This window comes from Musa acuminata, chromosome BXJ2-6 (genome assembly GCF_036884655.1).
Source record: "Musa acuminata AAA Group cultivar baxijiao chromosome BXJ2-6, Cavendish_Baxijiao_AAA, whole genome shotgun sequence".
Lineage (NCBI taxonomy): Eukaryota > Viridiplantae > Streptophyta > Magnoliopsida > Zingiberales > Musaceae > Musa > Musa acuminata.
Genome location: NC_088343.1, coordinates 38,486,180 through 38,508,273, shown reverse-complemented (window position 1 = coordinate 38,508,273; position 22,094 = coordinate 38,486,180). Strand labels below are relative to the sequence as shown.

At 39.8% G+C, this 22,094-nt stretch overlaps 4 protein-coding genes across 4 annotated transcripts; 2 read left to right on the top strand and 2 right to left on the bottom strand.

Moving 5' to 3' along the window:
- Positions 1-1,003: 1,003 nt before the first annotated feature.
- LOC135615492 (zinc-finger homeodomain protein 2-like) lies at positions 1,004-2,521 on the top strand. Its single transcript, XM_065114067.1, has one exon. The coding sequence runs from the start codon at positions 1,340-1,342 to the stop codon at positions 2,363-2,365; it is 1,026 nt and encodes a 341-aa protein (XP_064970139.1). The 5' UTR covers positions 1,004-1,339; the 3' UTR covers positions 2,366-2,521.
- Positions 2,522-4,940: 2,419 nt separating this feature from the next.
- On the bottom strand, positions 4,941-6,023 carry LOC135613652 (protein RADIALIS-like 4). Its single transcript, XM_065110682.1, has 2 exons — positions 5,677-6,023; positions 4,941-5,319 (listed from the first exon to the last, which is right to left on the bottom strand). The coding sequence occupies exons 1-2, from the start codon at positions 5,958-5,960 to the stop codon at positions 5,295-5,297; spliced, it is 309 nt and encodes a 102-aa protein (XP_064966754.1). The 5' UTR covers positions 5,961-6,023; the 3' UTR covers positions 4,941-5,294.
- Positions 6,024-8,352: 2,329 nt separating this feature from the next.
- On the bottom strand, positions 8,353-9,033 carry LOC135613650 (protein RADIALIS-like 3). The gene is made up of 2 exons (XM_065110681.1): positions 8,704-9,033; positions 8,353-8,604 (listed from the first exon to the last, which is right to left on the bottom strand). Exons 1-2 carry the CDS (start codon positions 8,936-8,938, stop codon positions 8,600-8,602), a joined length of 240 nt encoding a protein of 79 aa, XP_064966753.1. The 5' UTR covers positions 8,939-9,033; the 3' UTR covers positions 8,353-8,599.
- Positions 9,034-15,266: 6,233 nt separating this feature from the next.
- LOC135613649 (putative pectinesterase 11) lies at positions 15,267-16,784 on the top strand. Its single transcript, XM_065110680.1, has 5 exons — positions 15,267-15,509; positions 15,622-15,781; positions 15,859-16,047; positions 16,120-16,361; positions 16,445-16,784. Exons 1-5 carry the CDS (start codon positions 15,283-15,285, stop codon positions 16,650-16,652), a joined length of 1,026 nt encoding a protein of 341 aa, XP_064966752.1. The 5' UTR covers positions 15,267-15,282; the 3' UTR covers positions 16,653-16,784.
- The last annotated feature ends 5,310 nt before the right edge of the window (positions 16,785-22,094 follow it).

Sequence of the window (22,094 nt, the reverse complement as noted above, 5' to 3'; positions counted from 1 at the left end):
GAGAAGATGGCCCATACATCTTATCGGGCATGCCATTAATTATATTGGCCGCATTATAAAGTTGTTATATGATATCTTTCATAATTGGCTCTTCAATTCGCCTATGGAAGAAACAGTGTCACCAAACATCCACGCCTCACACATACTCTTCGTGGAAGCAACAGGTCAGCATTCAAGACAAGAGACCTTTTCCATCCATTGGATTCCACCCAAGGCGTGGCTTCCAGCTAGCAAACGTGACATGTTACCTTTCATCACCTTCCAATAGTCGCACTAGACCAATATGTGTGTGCATATATATACATATATCTGAGACACAGGTATCTAAGGAATCACAAGCATTCATCGATCATGAAAAGCCAGTGGAATGGCAGGGGAGAGCGAGTGTCGACGGCTCATGGGCACGAGTTCCGACAAGACAAAAAAAACACCACTACCGGTGGCTGGGGCTGCACCACGTTTCCAGAATCCTGACACAGGAAGGGCCCCCGCGCATGGGGGCCACGTGGTCCGCCAATCAATGGCAAGTTGTGTGTACTAGTCAACCTTTTGGTTGTCTCCTGCTGCTCCTGTCGACAAATTGATTCCCACGTTATTATATGCTCTCTCGCTCTCTCCCTCTCTCTCTCATTATGTCTTCATCCAAACAAACATCCAAATCACTTGAGGTTAATCCAGATGGAATGAGACATTTACATGCCCTAACAGGAAAGACCTGCACAATATTATACTTGTGCGTCTGACACGTCGAGTACTTTGCAAGCAATTGATAGCAACATCAAGTGGCCAACCCGATCTTAATGTAGCCGTGTGAAAAATGATAACCTGCACTCATCATAACTCAATCATGTAGATTCCGGTGAAGATCACATGGAGACATGTCTTAAATGATGCATCATGTGTCTTCTTTTTCCTTCCCAGATTTCTTTGGCAGCTGGTTTTGACTTGGAAGCGATGAACGACACATGGAGTGTCATGTTGTAGCCATCTCCTAGAATTGATGTGGTTGAAGGAGGAGGAGCTGAGTTTAATGGTTGAGATTAGGGGAGAAGTGTGGAACTAATCGTCGTCTCTTTCCACCTCAGAAGTGGATGGCAGGACACCAAATCCCAAGGCCATTCCCTTCTAAATGACCCTCTCACTATTATTACACCCTCCGGTGTCTGCGTCTCTTGGTGCAGTACTTTCTCGTCCTGTCCCTCTCACCTCATCCGTGCTCCCAATGCAATAAGAGCTTGAACAGTGTTGTCTCTTCTCTCGAAGATTTCTTCTACTGATCGGCTCCATTAGTTTTGCTTTCTCTGTTGAAGACGAAATCTAGAGAGGAAGAGTTCGATTCATGGAATATAAAGACCAAATTGTTGATGATGATGATGATGATGATGAGATGCGTTCATCCACAGCTTTGAGTTTCAACGCTCGTCCTCCCATTAGAGGATCTGCTTTCTCCAAACCTGTACTCTCTCCTTCTTCCTCTTTAATCTCCCTAAGAGGAGGAGGAGGAAATGGAAGTGGCACATCAGCTGCGGAGAATGTTAGCCTCTTTGGAAGCACCACACCGTCATCAACAGCTGCAGCGGTGGATGTTTTGTATCAGTCTGCTGCAAGGAACACAGATCCAGCTCCGGTCAGCGGTGCAACTGCGCCGAGAAACACCAAGGCCACTGCAGCAGCTTCTGTCAGGTACCGAGAATGCCTCCGCAACCACGCGGCTTCCATCGGCGGCCACGTTCTCGATGGCTGCGGCGAATTCATGTCGGAGGGCGACCCGTCCTCGCCGGAGGCGCTGAAGTGCGCGGCCTGCGGCTGCCACCGCAGTTTCCATCGGAAGGAGGCCGAAGGCGACGCCGCCGCCGCCGACTCCTACTACCGCGGCGCCGCCCGTGTTCCTCTCCTCCTCCCTCTTCCCCCCCATCCCCAATCCCAGCACCATAACCACTACCAGAAGCAATTCCAATTCGGTACTCCCACCACCCCGTCCTCCGGCATCGTGGCGTTCGGTGGCAACGCCAGCGGGAGCGGAGGGACGACGGAGTCTTCGAGCGAGGAACGGATGACTGCCGGGGCGCCGACCCCGGCGACCACTCCGAGGAAGCGGTTCCGGACCAAGTTCACTATGGAGCAGAAGGAGAAGATGCTGGCTTTCGCGGAAAGGATGGGATGGAGGATTCAGAAGCAAGACGAGGGCTTGGTGGAGCAATTCTGCGCCGAGACTGGGGTGAGGAGGCAAGTCTTGAAGGTCTGGATGCACAACAACAAGCACTTGATCAGGAAGCCACAGCAACCGCCGGGGCAGGATGAAGTAGTACTGCCACAGCAACACCAGCCGCACTCCTCGTCGCAACAATCGCAGCAGCAGATGTGATGGCCATGAGATCGTAGGCGGAGGCAGGGTACTGAAACATCTGCGTTCGAATTCTTGGTTTGCATCTGCATTACTGTTGTCATCAACTTAACTTGCTTAGATGTATCGCTACTTAGTTCTCGGTGTGATCATAAGCCCGCCCCATTTCCTCATTCATTCACCATGAGGTTGGTATAGCAAAAGGGTTGATCGACCATATGAGAGAGCTTTGGAACCGTTCCTTTGCTTTTCTTGTTTGTGGTTTGGGCGGAGGAGAAGCTGATGCGGTCAAAGAACTTGTGGAAATTTCTTCCTCCATCAACTCCACGTTTCAACATTTCCTGCGCACAGGAAGAAGAGTTCACAAGTGCATGGCATGAATGATCGACGACTATGTTGTTGTCATCTCACAGCATCACACTCGGACCCTAATGTCGGCACCGAACAGGTATCACTCTCGTGTACAACATGATCACCTGCTTGCTACGGCTCTCTCTCTCTCTCTCTCTCTCTCTCTCTGTCTCTCTCCTAATCTTGCAGATCCATCCATGTCGTTTTCTCTTGTTTCTGTGTCGAGTTTTGCATCATGCCCGTCCTCGTTTCTGTTGCACTAAAGATGCATGGATGAGGCCACATTGGCAGTTTCACTTTTGCTGGACATCTTGTCTTTTTCTTGAAGTTGATTCCACCGATGATAGCATTGGGATAAGATCAGAAATTAAAGCAAGGATATGTCAGTTGCGTCCTATTTCTCCCTTCTACATGTTCACGGTGTTGGGATGCTGAGACCTTTGTAATGAGCGCAGCGCATTCATTGAGCCATTCAACCCATTCTATCTTTATGGATGATTGAGAGGAACAGTTTTATTATAAGGAACATTGAATTTTCTTTCACAATGCATCAAATGGAGTTCTAAGAATAGGCCTTTCTTTATGCTATTCTGCATATTGTTCCACTTTTTTGTGTTCTTCATGGTTCTTACTCAAGGCTGAAATCTTATGTATAGGTAAAACATACTGGTGTATTTTCTAGAGTATCAATTCAGCATCAAACAGAGAGCTTCTTTGCTTAACCTTTGGTGTCAAATTCAGCGACGAAGGCATTTGTGTTGCTGACGATAAATTATTTTTCTTGTGACCATTGGGTATATAAGTTGTACGTTTCTTGCAATTTTAACCTATTAAGCAATCATGTATACGTTGGTTATAGGAAAAATATTCATCTCTAATCCGCACTCTATTTAGTAGAAGAGGACAAAAATCATTGATCATTAATCGAGCGTTAAAAAAGATCATATCGAGAACCTCATCCGACATCCGTCTTAGTACATATCGAGCTCACTTCGAACACCCGAAGGCATATCAACCGGATCGGAATTCCCAAAAGCTAATATTCATATAATATGGGAAGGTGGTTCACCTAAATAATTCACATAGAACATACACTAATTTTATTAGAACTCCTAATAATACTAAACAAACTTCTAATCAACCTTTGACACCAAACCGAGCAAACTATGGGTCTTCATCGGTCATCTTTAGTAGTATAGAACCTGGAAGTCTCCTCCTAGGATTGTTATACTCGCACTCATGTACGTGTACGAGTATTTTCCTTAGCTCTGCATGGAACATCATATTTGTCCACCATATGAGATGACAATGCTAATTGATGTGGTGAGTCTCATCTTTGAAGAGAAACTGACATCTAAATTATATTGCCTTAGACATCACTGCATGGGCTGAAGTGTGGCTTGTGGGCTGAGCTAAGTGCAACAACTGCGATGGTTATAACCCTCTCTCTTGATAAGGAAGGAGGGAACAAGCATGAAATATATAATGATTTATTTTCTTCTAAATTTGATCTAAGCATTTATAATATATATATACTCCCATTTGAACCTAAAAAGATACATATGTGTTCATGCAATTATTTTATATTATATGAATATTGTTTTCTCTTAATTGAAACTATAATCGATATTATTATCCTTTAAAATGCTCCTATGATACTAGTAAGATTTCTTTTAATAAATTTTAGGTATGATAAATAATTTAACTGTGGTAAATATAAACCACGTCTAAGAATATTTAGTATAGGTTTTTTGAATGGAAGTGGACGGGAGTATATACGTGAATAATCTTGAATTTGGAGGGACATATATGCTACGTTAAATTTGTAATAATTAATATGTAATTTCAATACTTCAAAAGGCACAGATAAGTAACTTTAATTTTCTTTTTTGGAATAAGAAAGAGTGATTCCAGAAAGAAAATGATAATAAAAATATAATGGAATAAGTGCCATGGTCGCTTTGGTCCAAGTAGAACACTCCCAGAATATTTGTCTCACAACTCGGCAAGATTATTTATTATCTTTAATCAAAATAAAATCTAATTTCTTTATTTTATGTAATTACTTCCTTTTTCTCTTCCTAAGTTGAAATTGAGATACTTACATAAAATATCTCTAAAATAATTAAATTTATTTAAGTAAAAGGTAAACTAAATAGGTTTTTGCATCACTTGATCACTCAAATGGTTAAGGAGTAATATACTGTTTAATTGAGGCTCACCCCAAAACATACCATCGATAACATAGCAAACTTAAGCCAAAATATATTGTCTCATAGGCCAACGCTTAGAACATCGATGACTCAGGAAGAAACATATCATAGATACTTTCATGCTAATTATAGTACCAGCAATACATACAACATATTTCTTTTTTATTTTTAGCAAATTACATACAGCATACATAGTCTGTGATACGGTCACATACATCATACGTTGTAACACAGCTACCGCTACAACATCAGTGTTGTCTGATTCTTCATGGCTTCCACACTTGATGCTTCTTGATACATAACCTGACACCTAAAGACTATACGTATGGCTGTCCATCATAACATCGCATCATAAGATTGCTACTGTACGCTCCCCAGATTCTGCTTCATTGGAGCTTTAAGAACCTTAGCCTGCCAAACAAGACAAAAATGGAAAGAGTCATGAGATCAGAATAGTTTTCACTCATCAAGAACCATTAATTTAACCCACAACTTGATTTGAAGCTTTGGCATGCAGCAGACAAGGAAGAGACAGAGCAATCCATGAGATAAGTTAGCCAAGACATTAAGAATATATGAAAGAATGAAGTGCTGCATGTGACTGTGACCCCTAAAGATTGTGGAAAGCTAAGAGATGCTGTGGAATGCTGCTCCGCGGGTCTCATTCTTGAGAAAGGCAAAGACTGAGGACGACGACGGAAAGGTGGGGGTGTTCCAGAGATGAAGAAGAAATAAGATGAAAGCTTGGAGTACCGAAGAAGCAACCACCTCTTCTGCTGGTCGCTGGTGCCGTTGCGGCGCCTGTCATTGGTGGTCGGGTAACTGTAGAATGGCTCCTGGGTGGAGTCGATGAGCTCGATGTCCTTGAGGAGGTGCTCGTAGTGGCGTTGCACTTCTTCGACGGACTTGTTGCCGACGGCCCTGGCGACGTGCACCCAGCGATCCGGGGTGTCGTCGTCGAAGTGGGCGAGCGCCATCTCGAAGCGCTTGTTCTCCTCCTTGGTCCACGAGTCCTGGAGCTTGCGCGAGCTGCTCTTGGAGCCGGACGCCATCTCGGCTATATATGGAATGAGATGGAGGGGAGTCTAATTAGCAGCAGAAGCTAATTAAGCTCTACGAACTCCTGCGTTGGCTTCTTCCGTGGGTTGGCGCTCCTTATAAACAGGAGGGAAGTGGGAGTTGTGGGGTAGTGCTTCGTTGGAGCTAACTAGCAGGAGAATAGCATTTCCAAAAGGACTAAAGGAGGAAGGAAGGATGGCAGAATATGAGATGAGTACTGGTGCCCTCTTGGAGCCACAATGAGGCCAAAGAACAATAAGATCTATGTGGGGAAGTGGAAGGAATCGCCATTTCTCCCTCCCAACTTTTATCTCAAGTACTCCAATACTCTCTTCCTCGGTATTCTTGATCTCACAACACTTGCATGCCCTCGCGGTTCTGACAACGTTTGAGTTTTCGTATTAGCATTTCAGTAGTTCACGACGAGGAAAGATGCTGAGTGATAGAAGAGTGCCAAAGAATTCAAGTGTTATTGGGTTGAAAGGATATTGATAGGTCGTATACAGCCATTAATTCATTCTTCCCTGATGATTATTTGCAGTCAAATTATAAGGCAGAGAGAGAGAGAGAGAGAGAAGAAAAGATCCTGGAGAGTAGATTCTGTGGAAAGATACAGGGAGGTATCGGCGCACACATGGGGGGGGGGGGGGAATATATTGGATTTGACGAGTATAGATTGAGAAACAAGATTGGCATATAAGCAGGGCGAATCTGAAAGTCGACGTATAAGAGATCTCATGGAATGGTAGATGATCCCGGGTAAAGGGATCAAAGAGTTAGAAAGCCAACTATCCCACATGAGGAAGAATAGATACACGAAGGGAGAGAGACAACAATGTCACATCACGTAACTTACTAAGATTCAACCCTTGGTTGAAACTGGAGCACTTGCTTCTTGTAGGCCGTCTCAGAGCTGATTCCATGCATGGAGGTGTTCATCTTTAACCAAGGCTAGTTTCTCTTGGAATCCTCGCAATGACAGGTACCTGCAAGTTGGGGGGGAGAGAATCTTCCACACCTCTTCGGGACCTGTTGGATCAAGCTTCTGCAAATTGCTGCTTGCTTTTGCCTACTTGCACCACTGAAGATTCCATGGCTGTATGTAAAGTTGCAGGGAATCATGTGGAAGAGAGGGACCAGCAAAGAGTTCCAAAGATGCATGAGTATTGTACTAAAGTACCTCTAGCAATGTACACAAGTACCAGAGTCTACTGTTCCCATCAGTTTCAGAGCTTTACTGTAACAGTGAGATATGTATCAGCCAGAGATTCTTCTAAAGAAAACTTGTGTTCTTTGTAGATGTGAAAAGGTTTGTGCCCTTTTTTTGTTCTCTGCCTATTGTTCAGAGACTGAACTCACTTTGGATCACATGTGTTAATTATTATCTATCTAATATAAACAACTTATAGAAACAATATTTTTTGAGGAAAAATAATATAATATTCTGATTAATTGTCTTTGGGATACAACTAGAGAGGTTCTGGATTAAAATTATTGTAGTATTGATGCTCAAGTATAGGTCCCAAATAATTAATTCCCCAGATGGTGGCTCACTTGTGAGGTTGGGATAGTAATGCTATGTTCTTCTTTTATTGACTGTGAGTGAGGCTTGTTGGCCATGATATGATGATTATGGCACCCTGGGAGCATAATTCTTTGGAGAGACAAAATTCTTTATGGAACTCCACTTGAGAGTATCAGATGTTCTCTTCAAAGGACTACCTCCTGCCACCTCATGGACTGAGATCATCTGCATGTGTTCATTCATGTAGGGCCAAACCACAAGGGGACACTGCTATGATCTCTGGCTTTGAGGTGTGGATGTAAGCCTCACACATCATGTCTGTGAAGGCCACACAACTCTTGAAAAGGTTCAGCAATGAGTTGGACCATCTAAATAGCAGTCCTCAAATGAAAAAAGAGGAGCTGAACAAGACTTGATGCTGCAAATTGATCCTTCCATTCCTCTGAAAAGGTTTATGTCTGATTTAGATTTCTGTAGAATTTTAGATCTAAATTGTCACTTCATTCCTCCAAAAAAAATTACACAGTAGTACATAAGAAGAGAAGACAACTTCAAGAGGCTGGATGGAGACTCTGCTCCACTTAAATAGATAGCATAGACTGCTTATATACTTTTTGTTTAAATAGATAAGCAAATAATCATCATAACACCATATTTCATTTCATCATAAACATCATCATTATGTTTCATTTTTATTCATTAGTATGTGATTTAGACGATAGTGTGCCAAAAGAACATAATAATATTGTGTTATAAAATTTTCAGCTGTTCTTAATACCATTCAAATGGCACTTAAAACTCTGTATTAATCTCGTTTGATCAACTTAATCTTTTGAATTGAAGAGGAGAAAACACAGATATGCATTGTTGCCAAACAGGATTATATTGTGCTTCCAGTAGGTAAATTTACAGAGAACAGGACATGTCTTCTTGGCTGCCTGCATTTTAAATACAACATAGAATCGAAGGGAGGACAAGAGAACAGAACACTACTTAAGAGCAGGGATGTCTGATACTTCATCACATATATGTATGTATCTGTTTCTTGTAATTGATCATCCAGAGTAGACTGCTGCCCGTTTCTACACTTTTGATCCAGTCGACACTTCATCCTGCCACAAAGAAAAAGAAATGTTCAGATGGTACAGTTCGAGTTTGCTTGATCATGTCCATCAAATTTTTGGACAAAGAGGCAGAGGCGAAGAGAGTACCCCTGTGGCCGGAGGAGCGGTAATTGGCTCGAGGCATCTGGCCCTTCTCGATGAGGATAATGTCCGCCACCAGCAGCTCGTAGTGCCGCTTCACTTCTTCCGCTGACTTGCCGCCGACGGCGCGCGCCACGTTGTGCCAGCGGTCGGGCGTGTCCTTGTCGTACACCGCGAGGGCTTTCTCGAACATCTTGTTCTGCTTCGCGGTCCAGCACGAGCTCCCCGAGCTGGTTGCCATCTCGAAGCTCTGATGTGGGTGAGAGAAGCTGACGAGCTCGGTGTGGGCTGCTGATACGAAGAGGAAGCAACCAGGCGGTGCTCCTTATAGGCAGGAGAGCCGAGGCAGTGGGGGTTGTTCTGTGGTGGAGAACAAAGACTTCTAGATGACCAATAGAAAGGGATTTGTGAATTGGTGGGTTGGGAGAAGGAATCACCCTTGTAAATTTTCTCTCACCCCTTTGCCTGCCAAATCTTCTCTCTTCCTTTGTCATGCAATATAATTCATGCTTATGGCTGAACCCTCGCCTATACCTTTTTTGTGATTAGAATGCTACACCAATCAAGCAACAAATATGGTGGTCAAAGGTGATCGAACGCCATTTCCATCATCTGATAGAAAACTAGTAGGCTTTGGGGGTTGAAATATCAGCTCAACTTTTGGCAGATGCCACGTTTGGTGATTCCAGCAAGTTGCAATCCGGAGAACCTCAATCTTTTAAATTGAGGGCGATGCTGATCCTTTCCTCTGCAAGTTGGCGCTTTGATCCTTGGCTGTATGACACTGTCAAGAGGATGATTCAACAGCAACCCACTTTGTGGTGGCAATGGTTTTGATCTTCTTTCATCTTCACCAACTGTGTTGTGCTCCTCCTCCGACCCCGGAGGAGAAAAGATTCTCAAAGTTCAGCTGGAACTGTGGGAAGATTGAGACTGCAGCCCAGCTTTGCATCGCATCAGTGCTTCCAGAAAGTGGTCCGAGAGACACAGATTCCTCCTGCTGGAAGCAACTTGCCTGATTCCACGGAAGTCATCGGACTGGAATATGTACTCGTACAGACATCGGGTGGCTCCAGGATTCAGCTCACTCCATGTTCAGCAGGAAAAGGGATTGTTCCAGTGCATGCTGATGCATCCCATGCAAACCAGCGACGGACGAGCGGGAAAGAGCCAAGTATTCATCTCTCGGTCCCGTCAACATAAAGCAATTATTCCACGGTCCAAATATAGGAATTCTCTGACGGACGACTCGGCTTCCACGTAGATGTGCTTGGGTCGATATGTTGGTGTCCATGTCAGCAATTCACGACTCCATTCACGGCCCCCACTTGCCCTGAGAATTGCTACATGATGCGTGCTGCACACGTGCATGGCCTACATCGGGCCGTTGATGGGTGTATGGATCTCGCGGGCTGAGCTGGGCTGGAAGTATCGGGTCCGGGTTCATCGGCTAACGGGTTACCGGGCCCAGTAGCCTGCCAAATTCCCTATAAAAGGGTTGCTAATCGGCGTCGACAGTGTCTCGGCTAGGGTTCTCTCGGTGGGCGAAAGGGGGATCTTCCTCTAGGGTTTCCGGAGGCCGGAGCGAAGGGGAAATCTCCATCGCCGTGTGTGTTTGTCTTTTCTCGTATGAATTAGCAGTAGGCGAAGAGGAGGGTGCGATGATGGTTTCTCGTTAATCTGACCTCTTTTCTTCGTGAGGACAGCATTGAATCCATTCAATTTCAGATCTCTGAGCACCTCCTCTCCTCTTCGCCCGTCAATTGTCTTTTCTCATCCCACCCCAGATATGTTTTCTTACTCGTTCTTCTTTGGTCTATGGATGCTCTGTTTTGGTTTTATGGATATATGCGGTACAAGAATTAGTTTCTTAGTATTTCTTTATTTCTCTTTTCGTTGCCAACATTTGGGCAAAAGATCTGATCGTCGCATTATTTTCGTTGATGACGGGGAGTTTTGGTGCTGAGATCGTTGTCTGGGTTTCTGCATCTTTTGTGCCCCATAAAAGAATTAACCAACTTGACATTCATTTTTTTTTTATTATTTTCTAATAAATAAAATTAAGATTTTAATTTTTTTAAAATTATCAGTTTTTAATTTCAGGTTACATATAAACAGGAAGAACTTGTCATTCTTTATTTTAGAATAAAGGATGACAAATTCTTAATTATCTATCAAAATCATTTAAGGATTTTTAAATAAAATTAGAATAAAGGATGACATCTCGGATGAGGACGAGTTCTCTCATTTGTGAATCAAGTGGCAAAGTCTTCGAGCGTATTTTTCTTCCCTTTGTTTGAGTCAGATGAGTATTGTCACTAAAGGCTAATGGCATACATTCTCGAGAAAATGAAGTTTGAACTTTATCACCAACTGGATGAAAAAGTAGATGGAAATTGATTTTAAGCGAGCTTATCATTCTTGTGCCAGACGTTGGGAAGGCATGATATATTAGGACATATGAGGTGTCACATATATCGCGTAAAATATTATAATGTGAGAAATATTGTAATGTGTTTCATTAAGTTGGTGCTATCATCTTTTGAGTAAATAGTGATTGACCAAGGTGGGGGTGATCAGTATATCTCATTTTGATTATTAGAACTCTTATTGTATCTCTTCCTGGTCCATTTGTTGTAGTTGAATCCATATAAAATTTTACTTTGAGTTCATTAATTGAGAGGTAGAACGAGGGGTGGTATGGTTTGTTGAATTCTATGATCGGGGACCAAATACCCCTTTGACTATTGTTTTGATAGGCCTGAAGCGGTCTTGAGATGTCGGACACCTTGTTGAGTTAGGGAATCTCGATCGATGGTACCAATGGCTATAGAGTTGGGGACTGTGATTAAGTTAGTGACATCACCTATTGGACCAATTAGGGCAAAAGTAGTATGATGGTTTGTATCATGCATGTTAGCATCTATATTTGCTGAGCAATATTCTTCGGAGATAGCTTTTAATGACCTTTAACAATATCAATATATGCATGTTAGCGTCTATATTTGCTGAGCAATATTCTTCGGAGATAGCTTTTAATGACCTTTAACAATATCAATATAGCCTCGTTTCTATGTTGGCGTTGTAATATGGTAGTACTCTTATTTCACTCATACCCTAGACTAAAGTAGGATGTCATATTTTAATTTTCATTACTACTATCTATCGATATCGATAGGAATGCACTTGTATATAGTGTTTCCCATATATATTACTACTATTAAAGTAAAACATGCTAACTCACTAGACAAAATGATAGGATTTCCCTTATATATAGTGTTTTTGGCACTTGTACATAATTATAACATGTAAAAAAAATTAAAAAAAATCCAAACATAACATGTTCAAAATTTATACATAAAATGTTCAGTGGTCATCATCCATATCTATATTAGCATTGGCTTGCACGTGCGTACTTCCCTAGACAATCACTTGGGTCTGGTATTAATATCTTTACATGCAAAATATGGTCTATAGTGAGTAATCACTTAGTAAGTATAATCTTTTATAGCTTTATTCAAGTGAGCATGTATCATGGATATCATATTTTAAATTCATCGTCATATAACAATTAACAATAAGCACCTCATCATGTACTTCATAATCCTACAACATAGTATATGCAAAATAAAGAGAAAATTTTACGGTAAAATAATTCAGAATGTTTATATGCTCAGGTAGAAAACATAGCAAATTTGTGAAATTCTAAGTCTTATATCATAATATATACATGTATTCTTACATCACACGTTATTGTAATATATATGTGCACTCTCACATTGCACATCATAATATATACATGTACTCTCATACTCTACATCATAGAAAACACATGAAATCCCACAACGCATGTCATAGAAAACTCGTGCAATCACATATCATCGTATATGCATGTATACAATATATTTTTATCATAATTTATAGATTTTTATCCTTACAAAAAATATATATTTATATTTAGCTCATTCTTAGCCGATGACAATCATATCATTCGAAACATACTTTTTAAAATATATTATGCATATGATAATTTATACGATAACTATTTTATAGTGAATTAAATTTATACTTACCTGTTTAAACTAAAAAAATGATGATGTCAAAAAAAGATCACTACTAAAATTATTGATTTATAATTATCATGAGATATCTTAATTAAGAACCTTACCTCTTGAATTATTAATTTATAGTAATAATTTATAAAATTTTTTTGATAAAATCTCTTATAAAATAGACTATACTTAACCTAAAAGTTCATTTAAATTTCACTATAAATTTTCTAACAATTCACTCCATAAACATTACACAATTATGTTAAGAAGTTTTACTTCACTATTCAAACTAACTAAATGATTTTGAATTATCATGAACTTTTGTAGAAGACTAGGAGACATATAAAACTAAATACATATCAAAATTTAACATAAAATTGAATTATTTGGAGGCTAAATTACCCTCCTACTTCAACTACCAACACTTATTTTGTTCTATGAAACTAGATTGAGATTGTCTAAACTTATAAACATCATATCTTGGTTTACAAATATGGTATTCACTCAATTTCAAATCTTACATAACTCTAATAGAATCTTTTAAAGACCAAAGCCTAATTATATTCCTAAGGGGTTAATTCAATTCGAACAGAATCCCTTCTTAGAAAATAGGAGATTCTAAGTACCTCAAATTGGGACCATAACAACTCTATGCACCAATCTCAGAGTAAAGTTATACTAATGATATTAAAACCACAAGAGAATTATCCAAAACATATTCAAAAATTAAAAATAAATTCAACGTTTGTGTTACTCAAAAGTAGTTAAAAATATCAGCCTACAAAACCAAAACCCTAAGTATAACAAAGGAATAGTTAAGTTTTTCTTACATTAATCTTCCTTAGAGCTAGGGCTTCATGGCCTTCCTAAGATAAGTTTAGAGAATGATTAAAAAAAAAGAGAAATGATCTTGGATTATTAATTGAGTAAAGAGGATGAGACTAAAATTAAAGTAGAGGTACTTAAAAGGTTGCATTAAGGTGTAAAGCTCAATCTCATTAGATCTTATTTCAAGTTTTTTTCTTCTTTTCTTTTATTTTCTTCTTTTACTAATATAATTTTAATGTTACAATAATTTTAATTGAGTTTAATTGGATTTGGATAAAGATAATATTTTTTTAAATCTAAACTCATTCTTCAATCTCACTTAAGCATATTAACATTTAGTATAACATTTCTCTTTTATTTGTATCCTCATTTAATTTTTCATTACTCTGTTCATCTCTAAGTATCTTATATATGGTTTAAAACTTAAATTTTCTTCCTTTAATTATGTTTAAACTCATTCAAGCCTTAAAATTCACTCAAGATCGATTACAATTCAATCGTTACTTTTAGTCATTATATGTGTGTTTATTATCATAACTTAACCTCATATTTAGGTTTGTTAGCACACTTTGATTTGTTGTGCTATACTTAATATAGACATTCATACTTATGCATGCTTAGTTAATATTTCGTAAAAAACTAAGAATGATATTTTTGTAAAGTATACACTTTAATCTTAAAAGTAAAAAATATAGACATGTTATTTGTCATATTTATAAAGCATAGGCATTACAAATCATAACATAAAATAAGAGTAATATATACATATTATTTATCCTTTTATTGATATACTAGTTGTAATTCAATATGTGTGAGACTCAAGCGTTATAAGTGACAAGGATAAAGACAACCCATAATTATCTATCTTAGACCTATGTCCACGTAAACAGATCCATAAGAGGTAGCTTTCGTCTTCTTCTTCAAGCTTGAACATGAATATAGGTCGAATAATGATTGATCGATAATATTCTCCCTGTAAATAATAAATATGTCAAAAGAAGATAACACCTGTATGATCATTGTTCTCAAATCTTGATTCTCTCCGCTCAAAAATCTTGATTCAGATATTTTTATTGGTTTCTCAACATGGGTGGGGGAGTAGGAGACTAGGAAACATGTGTAACCACAATTGTAAGCCAGCAAAATTGCTTCTGTAGTTACATCAGCTGACTTTGACAAAGATCATGCCATCATCCAGTGTGGATTATGAGCCAAATCTTTCTTGCATGTTGAGCAATGCAGCCCCCATTTGAGACTTGGCAGCCAACGAGCATATCACAGATAATGTCAAGCTACTGTTTCTGTTCCTGCAAACAAGCTAAGCTTGAGGAGGAAGAATAGCGCTTGTGTAAACTCCAGGCTAGGAGATCAGCAGCGGAGGACAGGTGTCGTGTCATGTCATATCTTTTTAGTTCTTGCTTAGGATGTGCAGCGCATGTAATGTTCCATGGTCGATCTTCTCATGGTTCATTTCAAGTTGGTCAACTACGTAATCCATGCATCTTAGCCCACAAAGTCAATTGATTGCTAGCGCACACAAACATCAGCGAGTTCGAATGTTTCATCCACACAACACGCCAGCAGACGGCTTCGAGATCACACATCCGCCATGCTTGTTGAGCAAGAGAGTGGCTGGCTCCTGTCACTGCTCTCCTTCTTTAAGTATGCCTCCATTAGCATGCAGAATTCTACGTTTGCAAGAGCCATGGAGACTTTGAGAGACACCCGCCTTGCGCTGTTGGCCTTGTTGGCTGCTTCTTCCTTCTTCGCGGTGGCCGCCGCGGCAGGTTCTTCGGATCCATCCTCCGCGATTCTCGTCAGAGTCGACCAGTCCGGGAAGGGAGATTTCAGAAACATTCAGGCCGCCATCGATGCCGTGCCTTCCAAGAACACCGAGCCCGTCTTCATTTTGATCACGCCTGGGACTTACAGGTGCTCTGTTCTAAGCTCCTTTCTTCTGCAACAACGAGATGATGCATGGGTTGTTCATTTAAAATGCAAACCACATCTGACAGCACTGCCTCGTTCCAAACTGTATGTACAGAGAGAAGGTGACTGTTCCAGCTGACAAGCCCTTCATAACATTGAGCGGCTCAAATGCAATGTCCACAGTCATAACATGGGGTGAAGGTTGGACATCATCAGAATCTCCCACGGTTTCAGTGTTAGCTTCAGATTTCGTTGGAAGATACCTCACGATTCAGGTACTCTTACATTGCATGAAAGAAGAGTGTTTCTTTCTTTCGAGCAGCTATTAGTAATGGATGAGACTCTCTTCCAGAACACATTTGGTCCAAATGGCCCAGCTATCGCCCTGCACGTTGCTGGGGACAGAGCAGCATTCTACTCCTGCAGGATCATCGGTTTCCAGGACACTCTCCTGGACGACACCGGACGCCACTACTACAGTAACTGCTACATCGAAGGCGCCACCGACTTCATCTGCGGGAACGGCCTCGCTCTCTTCGAAGTAAGTCCTTACTCAGAATCCGATCCTTGTCACTGCAGCTGATGTCGACTCTGATGATGTGTTCGCCACCAGAAATGCCACTTGCACTCGACATCACCGGGCGGCGGAGCCATCACGGCGCAACGCCGGTCCAGTGCAGCTGAAAGCACAGGGTATAGCTTCTTGCAGTGCAAGATCACCGGCACCGGAGCTGGAACTGCAATCCTCGGGCGGCCATGGGGACCCTACTCCAGGGTGGTGTTTGCGTTCACCTACATGTCCGACGCAGTGCTACCTGAAGGTTGGAACGATTGGAACGAGCCTCGCAACCAGAGGTAACATTGGCATACTGCTTCGGTGGCTGAAGTCATTGGTCTGCTTGCATGTCTCTCACAGAACTACTTTGGGTGTCGAGCAGGACGGCGTACTACGGGGAGTACAGCTGCTTTGGTCGTGGCTCAGACGTCACAGGAAGGGTTGCGTGGTCTCACAGGCTGACACCGCTCGAAGCCGCGCCTTTTGTTACCAAGTCTTGGATCGATGGTCAAGATTGGCTGAGGCCTACCCCGCGCTATTTCAGGAGATCATCTGCCCTCACAACAAACTCCTCAGACGGTGGCCTGTAGCTCCTCACGTATCATATTGCATACTGTATATCCCAATGTAAAGAAAAATATGACAATTTCATTCTTATTGATTCATGTAAATAATAATGTGGTTTGTTATGTAAATGATATGCCCACCAGTTATGACATCAATTAGTGATTGGTATTCTCTTTCATAAATTAATTGGAGGAATGGTTTTGATATATATATATATATATATATATATATATATGATATGAAGCATCCCGTTTCGTAACAGGAGGGACAGGAAACGAAATTTTCTACCTGTTTTGTGATGACCCGTTGCGCTGCTGCATTCTGATTGGATCTTAGTATGGGACCCTCGGGGCCCACGAGTGACATGCCAATCGCGTGACGCCCCCACGCCGTCTTCGTTCCGCGAATCACGCTTTATAGACAGGCACTGCTCCGTATATAAACTCCCGGGCTTCTCCCTCACGCTCCCCAGCGCAAACCCTAACTTAGAACTTCTCCTCCTTCGCCGCGGCCAAATCCTTCTTCTTACTTCAGGTAATGATCGCTTCTGCAGTTGTATTCTCTTAGTATTACATCGAACAACTCCTGCTAGGTTGATGTTCCCCTTTCTTTTTTTCCGAGTTCTATTTGCAGATAGTCAGTGTTTTCTTGTTTACTGCGTCCAGCCATGTCGATCGGGGAGTTCCCATGCACATACGCTGCTCTCATCCTCCATGACGAAGACCTCCCCATCACGGTTCTCCCTCTTCCCCGTTTTCTTCTTCCGCATTTGATTTTTTTTCTTCTGAAAATAGAAACTGCGGTTTCTTTTCAAGAGATGCGGTTGTTCTTTGCCGTTTCTGGAAAATATACCATCAGGCGGAGAGGATCGCCACCCTGGCGAAGGCAGAGAACGTGAAGATCGACTCCTACTGGCCGCCCCTCTTCGCCAAGCTCCTCGAGAAGAAGAACGTCGATGATCTCATCTTGAGCGTCGGATCAGCTTTTGCTTGAACGGCTTTAGATAGAAAGATTCTCTTTACTATATTATTTGCCCATCTGATTTTGGACGTACAGGAGGAGGTGGTGTTGCTGCTTCTGTCTCAGCCGCTGTTACCGGCCCCGGCGGTGGTGCTTCTGCCTCCGCCGCCGCTTCGCCTGCTGTTGTTGAGGAGCAGAAGAAGGTCAGTGAAGTCTGTTTATTGGGTTTTCATGTTTATTGGGGTTTTCTGCTAAGATATTAATCTTATTATTATTTGATTAAGTAGTCCTTTATAACGTGAGTTCGCTTACGTTAGGATTTGTATGTATTTGGGGTAGAAGCAAAGAAAGTGATGATGGTATGAGATTATCTTTGTTTATCTTAAATTGTTATCCGTGTTGTTCTATGTTATCATTTCATTTTGGATAGTATGGTCACTAATTTATTTGTTTAGTTCAAATTAGATTTGTTAATATGATTTTATTAGTGTAAATTAATTTATATTGAACTTGATGTGGTCAATTGTGTATTCATGCTTTAGGTTATTATTCTACATGAGTGTTGAGATTTGTAAGTATTTTAAAATTAGTTATTAATATAACTGATTATCTTAAATAATATTTGTTAATATGATTTTATTAGTGTAATGCATATGAAATTAGTTCGAATTGAGCTTGATGTGGTCAATTATGTATCACATAATTAAGATTGTGTTCTTATATGAACATCTCATAAAATATAAAAAATAATTTTGATGCTTTTATATTTCTCTCTCTATGATAAGGTACTCTCTATAGGGTGAGAGAAAGGGTATAATTTTTTTAGAATTTATATGAGAAAATTTATAAGGAAGTGAGTGATGATAATTTAAGGTTTTATAATTAATCTCACATATTAAAAGATTTAATTTTTTTTATAGATATATTTTTAGATTATTGATTTCTAAATATTCGAAATTCTTCAATTCCTACACAAGCATATTCATTAGCTTTCTAGATGTATATGATGATATCTAGATAGATGGATCTTATATAAATCGTAAGATGAAGTACCACATGAGTGGATATATAGGAATCCAAATCTGCTGAATCACTTAATATGATCTTCTACATCCTAGATCTCCCTATTCCAGCTTATGTTCTTCATGTAGCATTCAGACCGAATGACTTTATGAAATTACATCGATACTTCCACATATTATGGGTAACATAGGAGACATCTCTCTTTTTCCCCGGGGGGATCTTAATTACCATTGCTTAGCTTTCAATTCGCCTCTGACCATCAAATTAAATGTGAATAACTCGTCCTCCTCTCTTTAAAACAAGGGGTGTTTCCGGTTCTGTCCGTGCTTCAAACAATTTTATCTTCTCCATATTACCATATCTCTAGAGTCAATAATTTTCTATGAGGAACTACTAAACTCAATCACTTACTGTTGTTACTCAACAGTTTTCTGTTGAGGTCTATCCCGTAGAGGTACTCAAATTGGATCAGTGATCGATTTCTAGGTTTCGTCGTAAACCTAATTGGTTACTTCTAATTACGTAAATCAATAGTTTAAACCACACTCAATGGTAAGGCATTTCCCATTGATATAGGAACTTCTATACCAGAAACAATAGTATATCTAATTATAACCCCTCTAGGATGTAAAATATATCTCTTCTCACCGTCCCTATAGTGTATGAGACAAATGTATGCATTTCGATTAGGGTCGTATTCTATGGTTACGATTCTACCAAATATCTTTTTCATTCCATCGAAAATCGATTTTATGTTATAGACACTTATGACCTCCCCCTCTATGCCATGCGGTAATGATTCCTCTAGCATTACGTAAAATCGATCCTAATTTTCTTTTGGCATTACGTAAAATTGATCCTAATTTTCACGTATACTTTTCCTTATTTAAACAAAATGTGACCCGAGAGATACCAATAATTTGATAAATACTTATTACTATTATGGTGATATAGTCCCACATCGGAAAAATCAAGCTTGTTATCTCCTATTGCAATTATAAATAAGGGCATGAGCTTTGAAGTCAGATGCATTATAAGAAAAATCTAATTGTTTGCTTTGGGTTTAATTTATATTAAGTCCACACTTAGTTAAAATAATTTAGGCTTATAATTTAGGTTTTTCTTATTTAGTAGTTTCAGGTGTTTTATAGCCTAGGAACATTTTTCTAAGGTATTTGTAATTGTCCCTTTTATAGTAGAGTTTTGCTCCTCTATCCGTGGACGTAGGTCAATTGATCGAACTATGTAAATTCGGTGTCCTTGTCTTTTTTATTTTTTTGCTTTATTGTCTTTATTAGGTTGCCAAATTATTTTTTGGTAAATTTCTTGGGGCCAGCTCTAACAAACTGGTATCAGAGCCTGGTTTCAGGATCTTTTGGTAACGATGATAATAACAAAGATTGTTGTCGAGAAATTTGACAGAAATGTTAATTTTGGCATGTGGCAGCTCAAGATGGAGGTCATTCTGGTTCAAGACGGAGTTGATTTGACACTACAAAAAGCTGAGAACATTCCAGATGATACGTCAAAGGAAGATCTTACAGGTATAGATAAGAAGGCTCGATCAAGTATTATTCTAAATCTCTCTAACGAGGTTTTACGGGAGGTAGCTACGGAGACTACAGCTAAGAGCATGTGAGACAAGCTTAAAACCTTGTATATAAAGAGGACAATGGAGAATCGTCTCTACTTGAAGTAGAGTTTGTATATACTTCGGATGATTGAAGGTACATCTATACTCTCACATCTTGATAAATTTGATTCCTTAGTTATAGATTTGAAGAATATAGATGTGAAAATTGATGCAAAAATTTTGAGATCATACACCTCGCTCTCTCTAAGAGTGCTTTGTTCATATGTTCGATCACACTATTTTGCTGAGGCGTCATCCTAACAATACGATGCCGAACAATTCTTTCATTTTTGCAGAATTCATCAAAGTCACCTTCACAAAATTTCATACCATTATCTGTTCTAAGCTGCTTAATTTGTTTACCTGTTTGCTTCTCAATCAAAGCCTTCCATTGTCTAAAGGTTAGAAAATCATTATTTTTATCTGCGTCATCAATTTTTGCATCTATAATCTCCAAATCCATAACTAAGGAATCAAATTTATCAAAATGTGAGAGTATAGATATACCTTCAGTCATCCGAAGCATATACAAACTCTGCTTCAAGTAGAGATGATTCTCTACTGTCCTCTTTATATACAAGGCTTTAAGCTTGTCCCACATGTTCTTAGTCATAGTCTCCGTAGTTACCTCTTGTAAAACCTCGTTAGAGAGATTTAGAAAAATGCTTGATCGGGCCTTTTTATCTATACCTGTAAGATCTTCCTTTGACGTATCATTTGGAATGTTCTCAGTTTTCTATAGTGCCAAATCAACTCCGTCTTGTACTAGAATGACTTCCATCTTGAGCTGTCACATACCAAAGTTGACATTTTTATCGAATTTCTCATCGTTGCCAAAAGATCCCGAAACCAGACTCTGATACCAGTTTGTTAGAGCTGACCCTAGAAAATTTACCAAAGAATAATTTGGCAACCCAATAAATACAATAAAGCAGAAAAATAAAAAAAATAAGGATATCAGATTTATGTGGTTTGGTCAATTGAATTGACCTACGTCCACGGACGAAAGAGCAAAACTCTACTATAAAAAGAACAATTATTCTACTAAACAAAAAAAACCCAAATTATTTTAACTAAGTGTGAACTTAATATAAATTAAATCCAAAATAAACAATTAGTTTTTCTTATGGTGCATCTGGCTTCAAAGCTCAGGCCCTTATTTATAGTTGCAATAGGAGATAACAAGCTTGATTTTCCCGAAAACTTACCAAACTAACATTATTATGGTGATATTGTAATGCAATTTAACCTCATTATTAATTAAATCTTTCCTATGTCCGTTAAACATCCAAAACTAATGTCTGAGAGTATTAAGAAGCTTGGAACATATTCAACTTAGCACTAAGTCTTTCAAGCTCCCAATGACTAGAAAAAGACGTTCTTGTAAGGACATGGTCATGAAGTTTGTACCACATCTCTCTAAAATGGTAGACCTATTCTCGTCAGGGACAAAGGCGTAAACTAAAGAACGATTCGGCATGCAGACTTACGCAGCAGAAGTAATTTTCACAGCTTAGCTGCTAAAGAAGCAACCGCTAAGCCTCTTATTTTGCACTGCATCATCAAAAGCAGAGCCAAATATGTCGATTGGTCAAATGGCAATAGGTTGAAAAAGATATTGGCAACAGTTGGGGGGTTGGTGCTTCAAAGACCCAGCCAAAGAAATCATCCATGATTTCCTGGCAGCTAAGCTACAATGGCAGAGGAGGAAGAAACAGACAACCAAGCGAGAAATCATCCATGGAGTCAAAGCATATCTTCTACTAAAAGCAAAAGGAATAAAAATGTGAGACCACATCAGTTTGTCTTTATACTTGCCCTGCACAGTAAAGCTGTGTCTACTTCGGTT

Bases quoted from the DNA above. Each gene is read 5' to 3' on its own strand.
- LOC135615492 (XM_065114067.1), top strand. From the start codon at position 1,340: ATGGAATATAAAGACCAAATTGTTGATGATGATGATGATGATGATGAG.
- LOC135613652 (XM_065110682.1), bottom strand. From the start codon at position 5,960: ATGGCGTCCGGCTCCAAGAGCAGCTCGCGCAAGCTCCAGGACTCGTGG. The intron at 5,320-5,676 runs GTGGTTGCTTCT...CTTGTTTGGCAG, and splicing joins ACCAGCGACCAGCAGAAGAG to GCTAAGGTTCTTAAAGCTCC.
- LOC135613650 (XM_065110681.1), bottom strand. From the start codon at position 8,938: ATGGCAACCAGCTCGGGGAGCTCGTGCTGGACCGCGAAGCAGAACAAG.
- LOC135613649 (XM_065110680.1), top strand. From the start codon at position 15,283: ATGGAGACTTTGAGAGACACCCGCCTTGCGCTGTTGGCCTTGTTGGCT. The intron at 15,782-15,858 runs GTACTCTTACAT...ACTCTCTTCCAG, and splicing joins GAAGATACCTCACGATTCAG to AACACATTTGGTCCAAATGG. The intron at 16,048-16,119 runs GTAAGTCCTTAC...GTTCGCCACCAG, and splicing joins ACGGCCTCGCTCTCTTCGAA to AAATGCCACTTGCACTCGAC.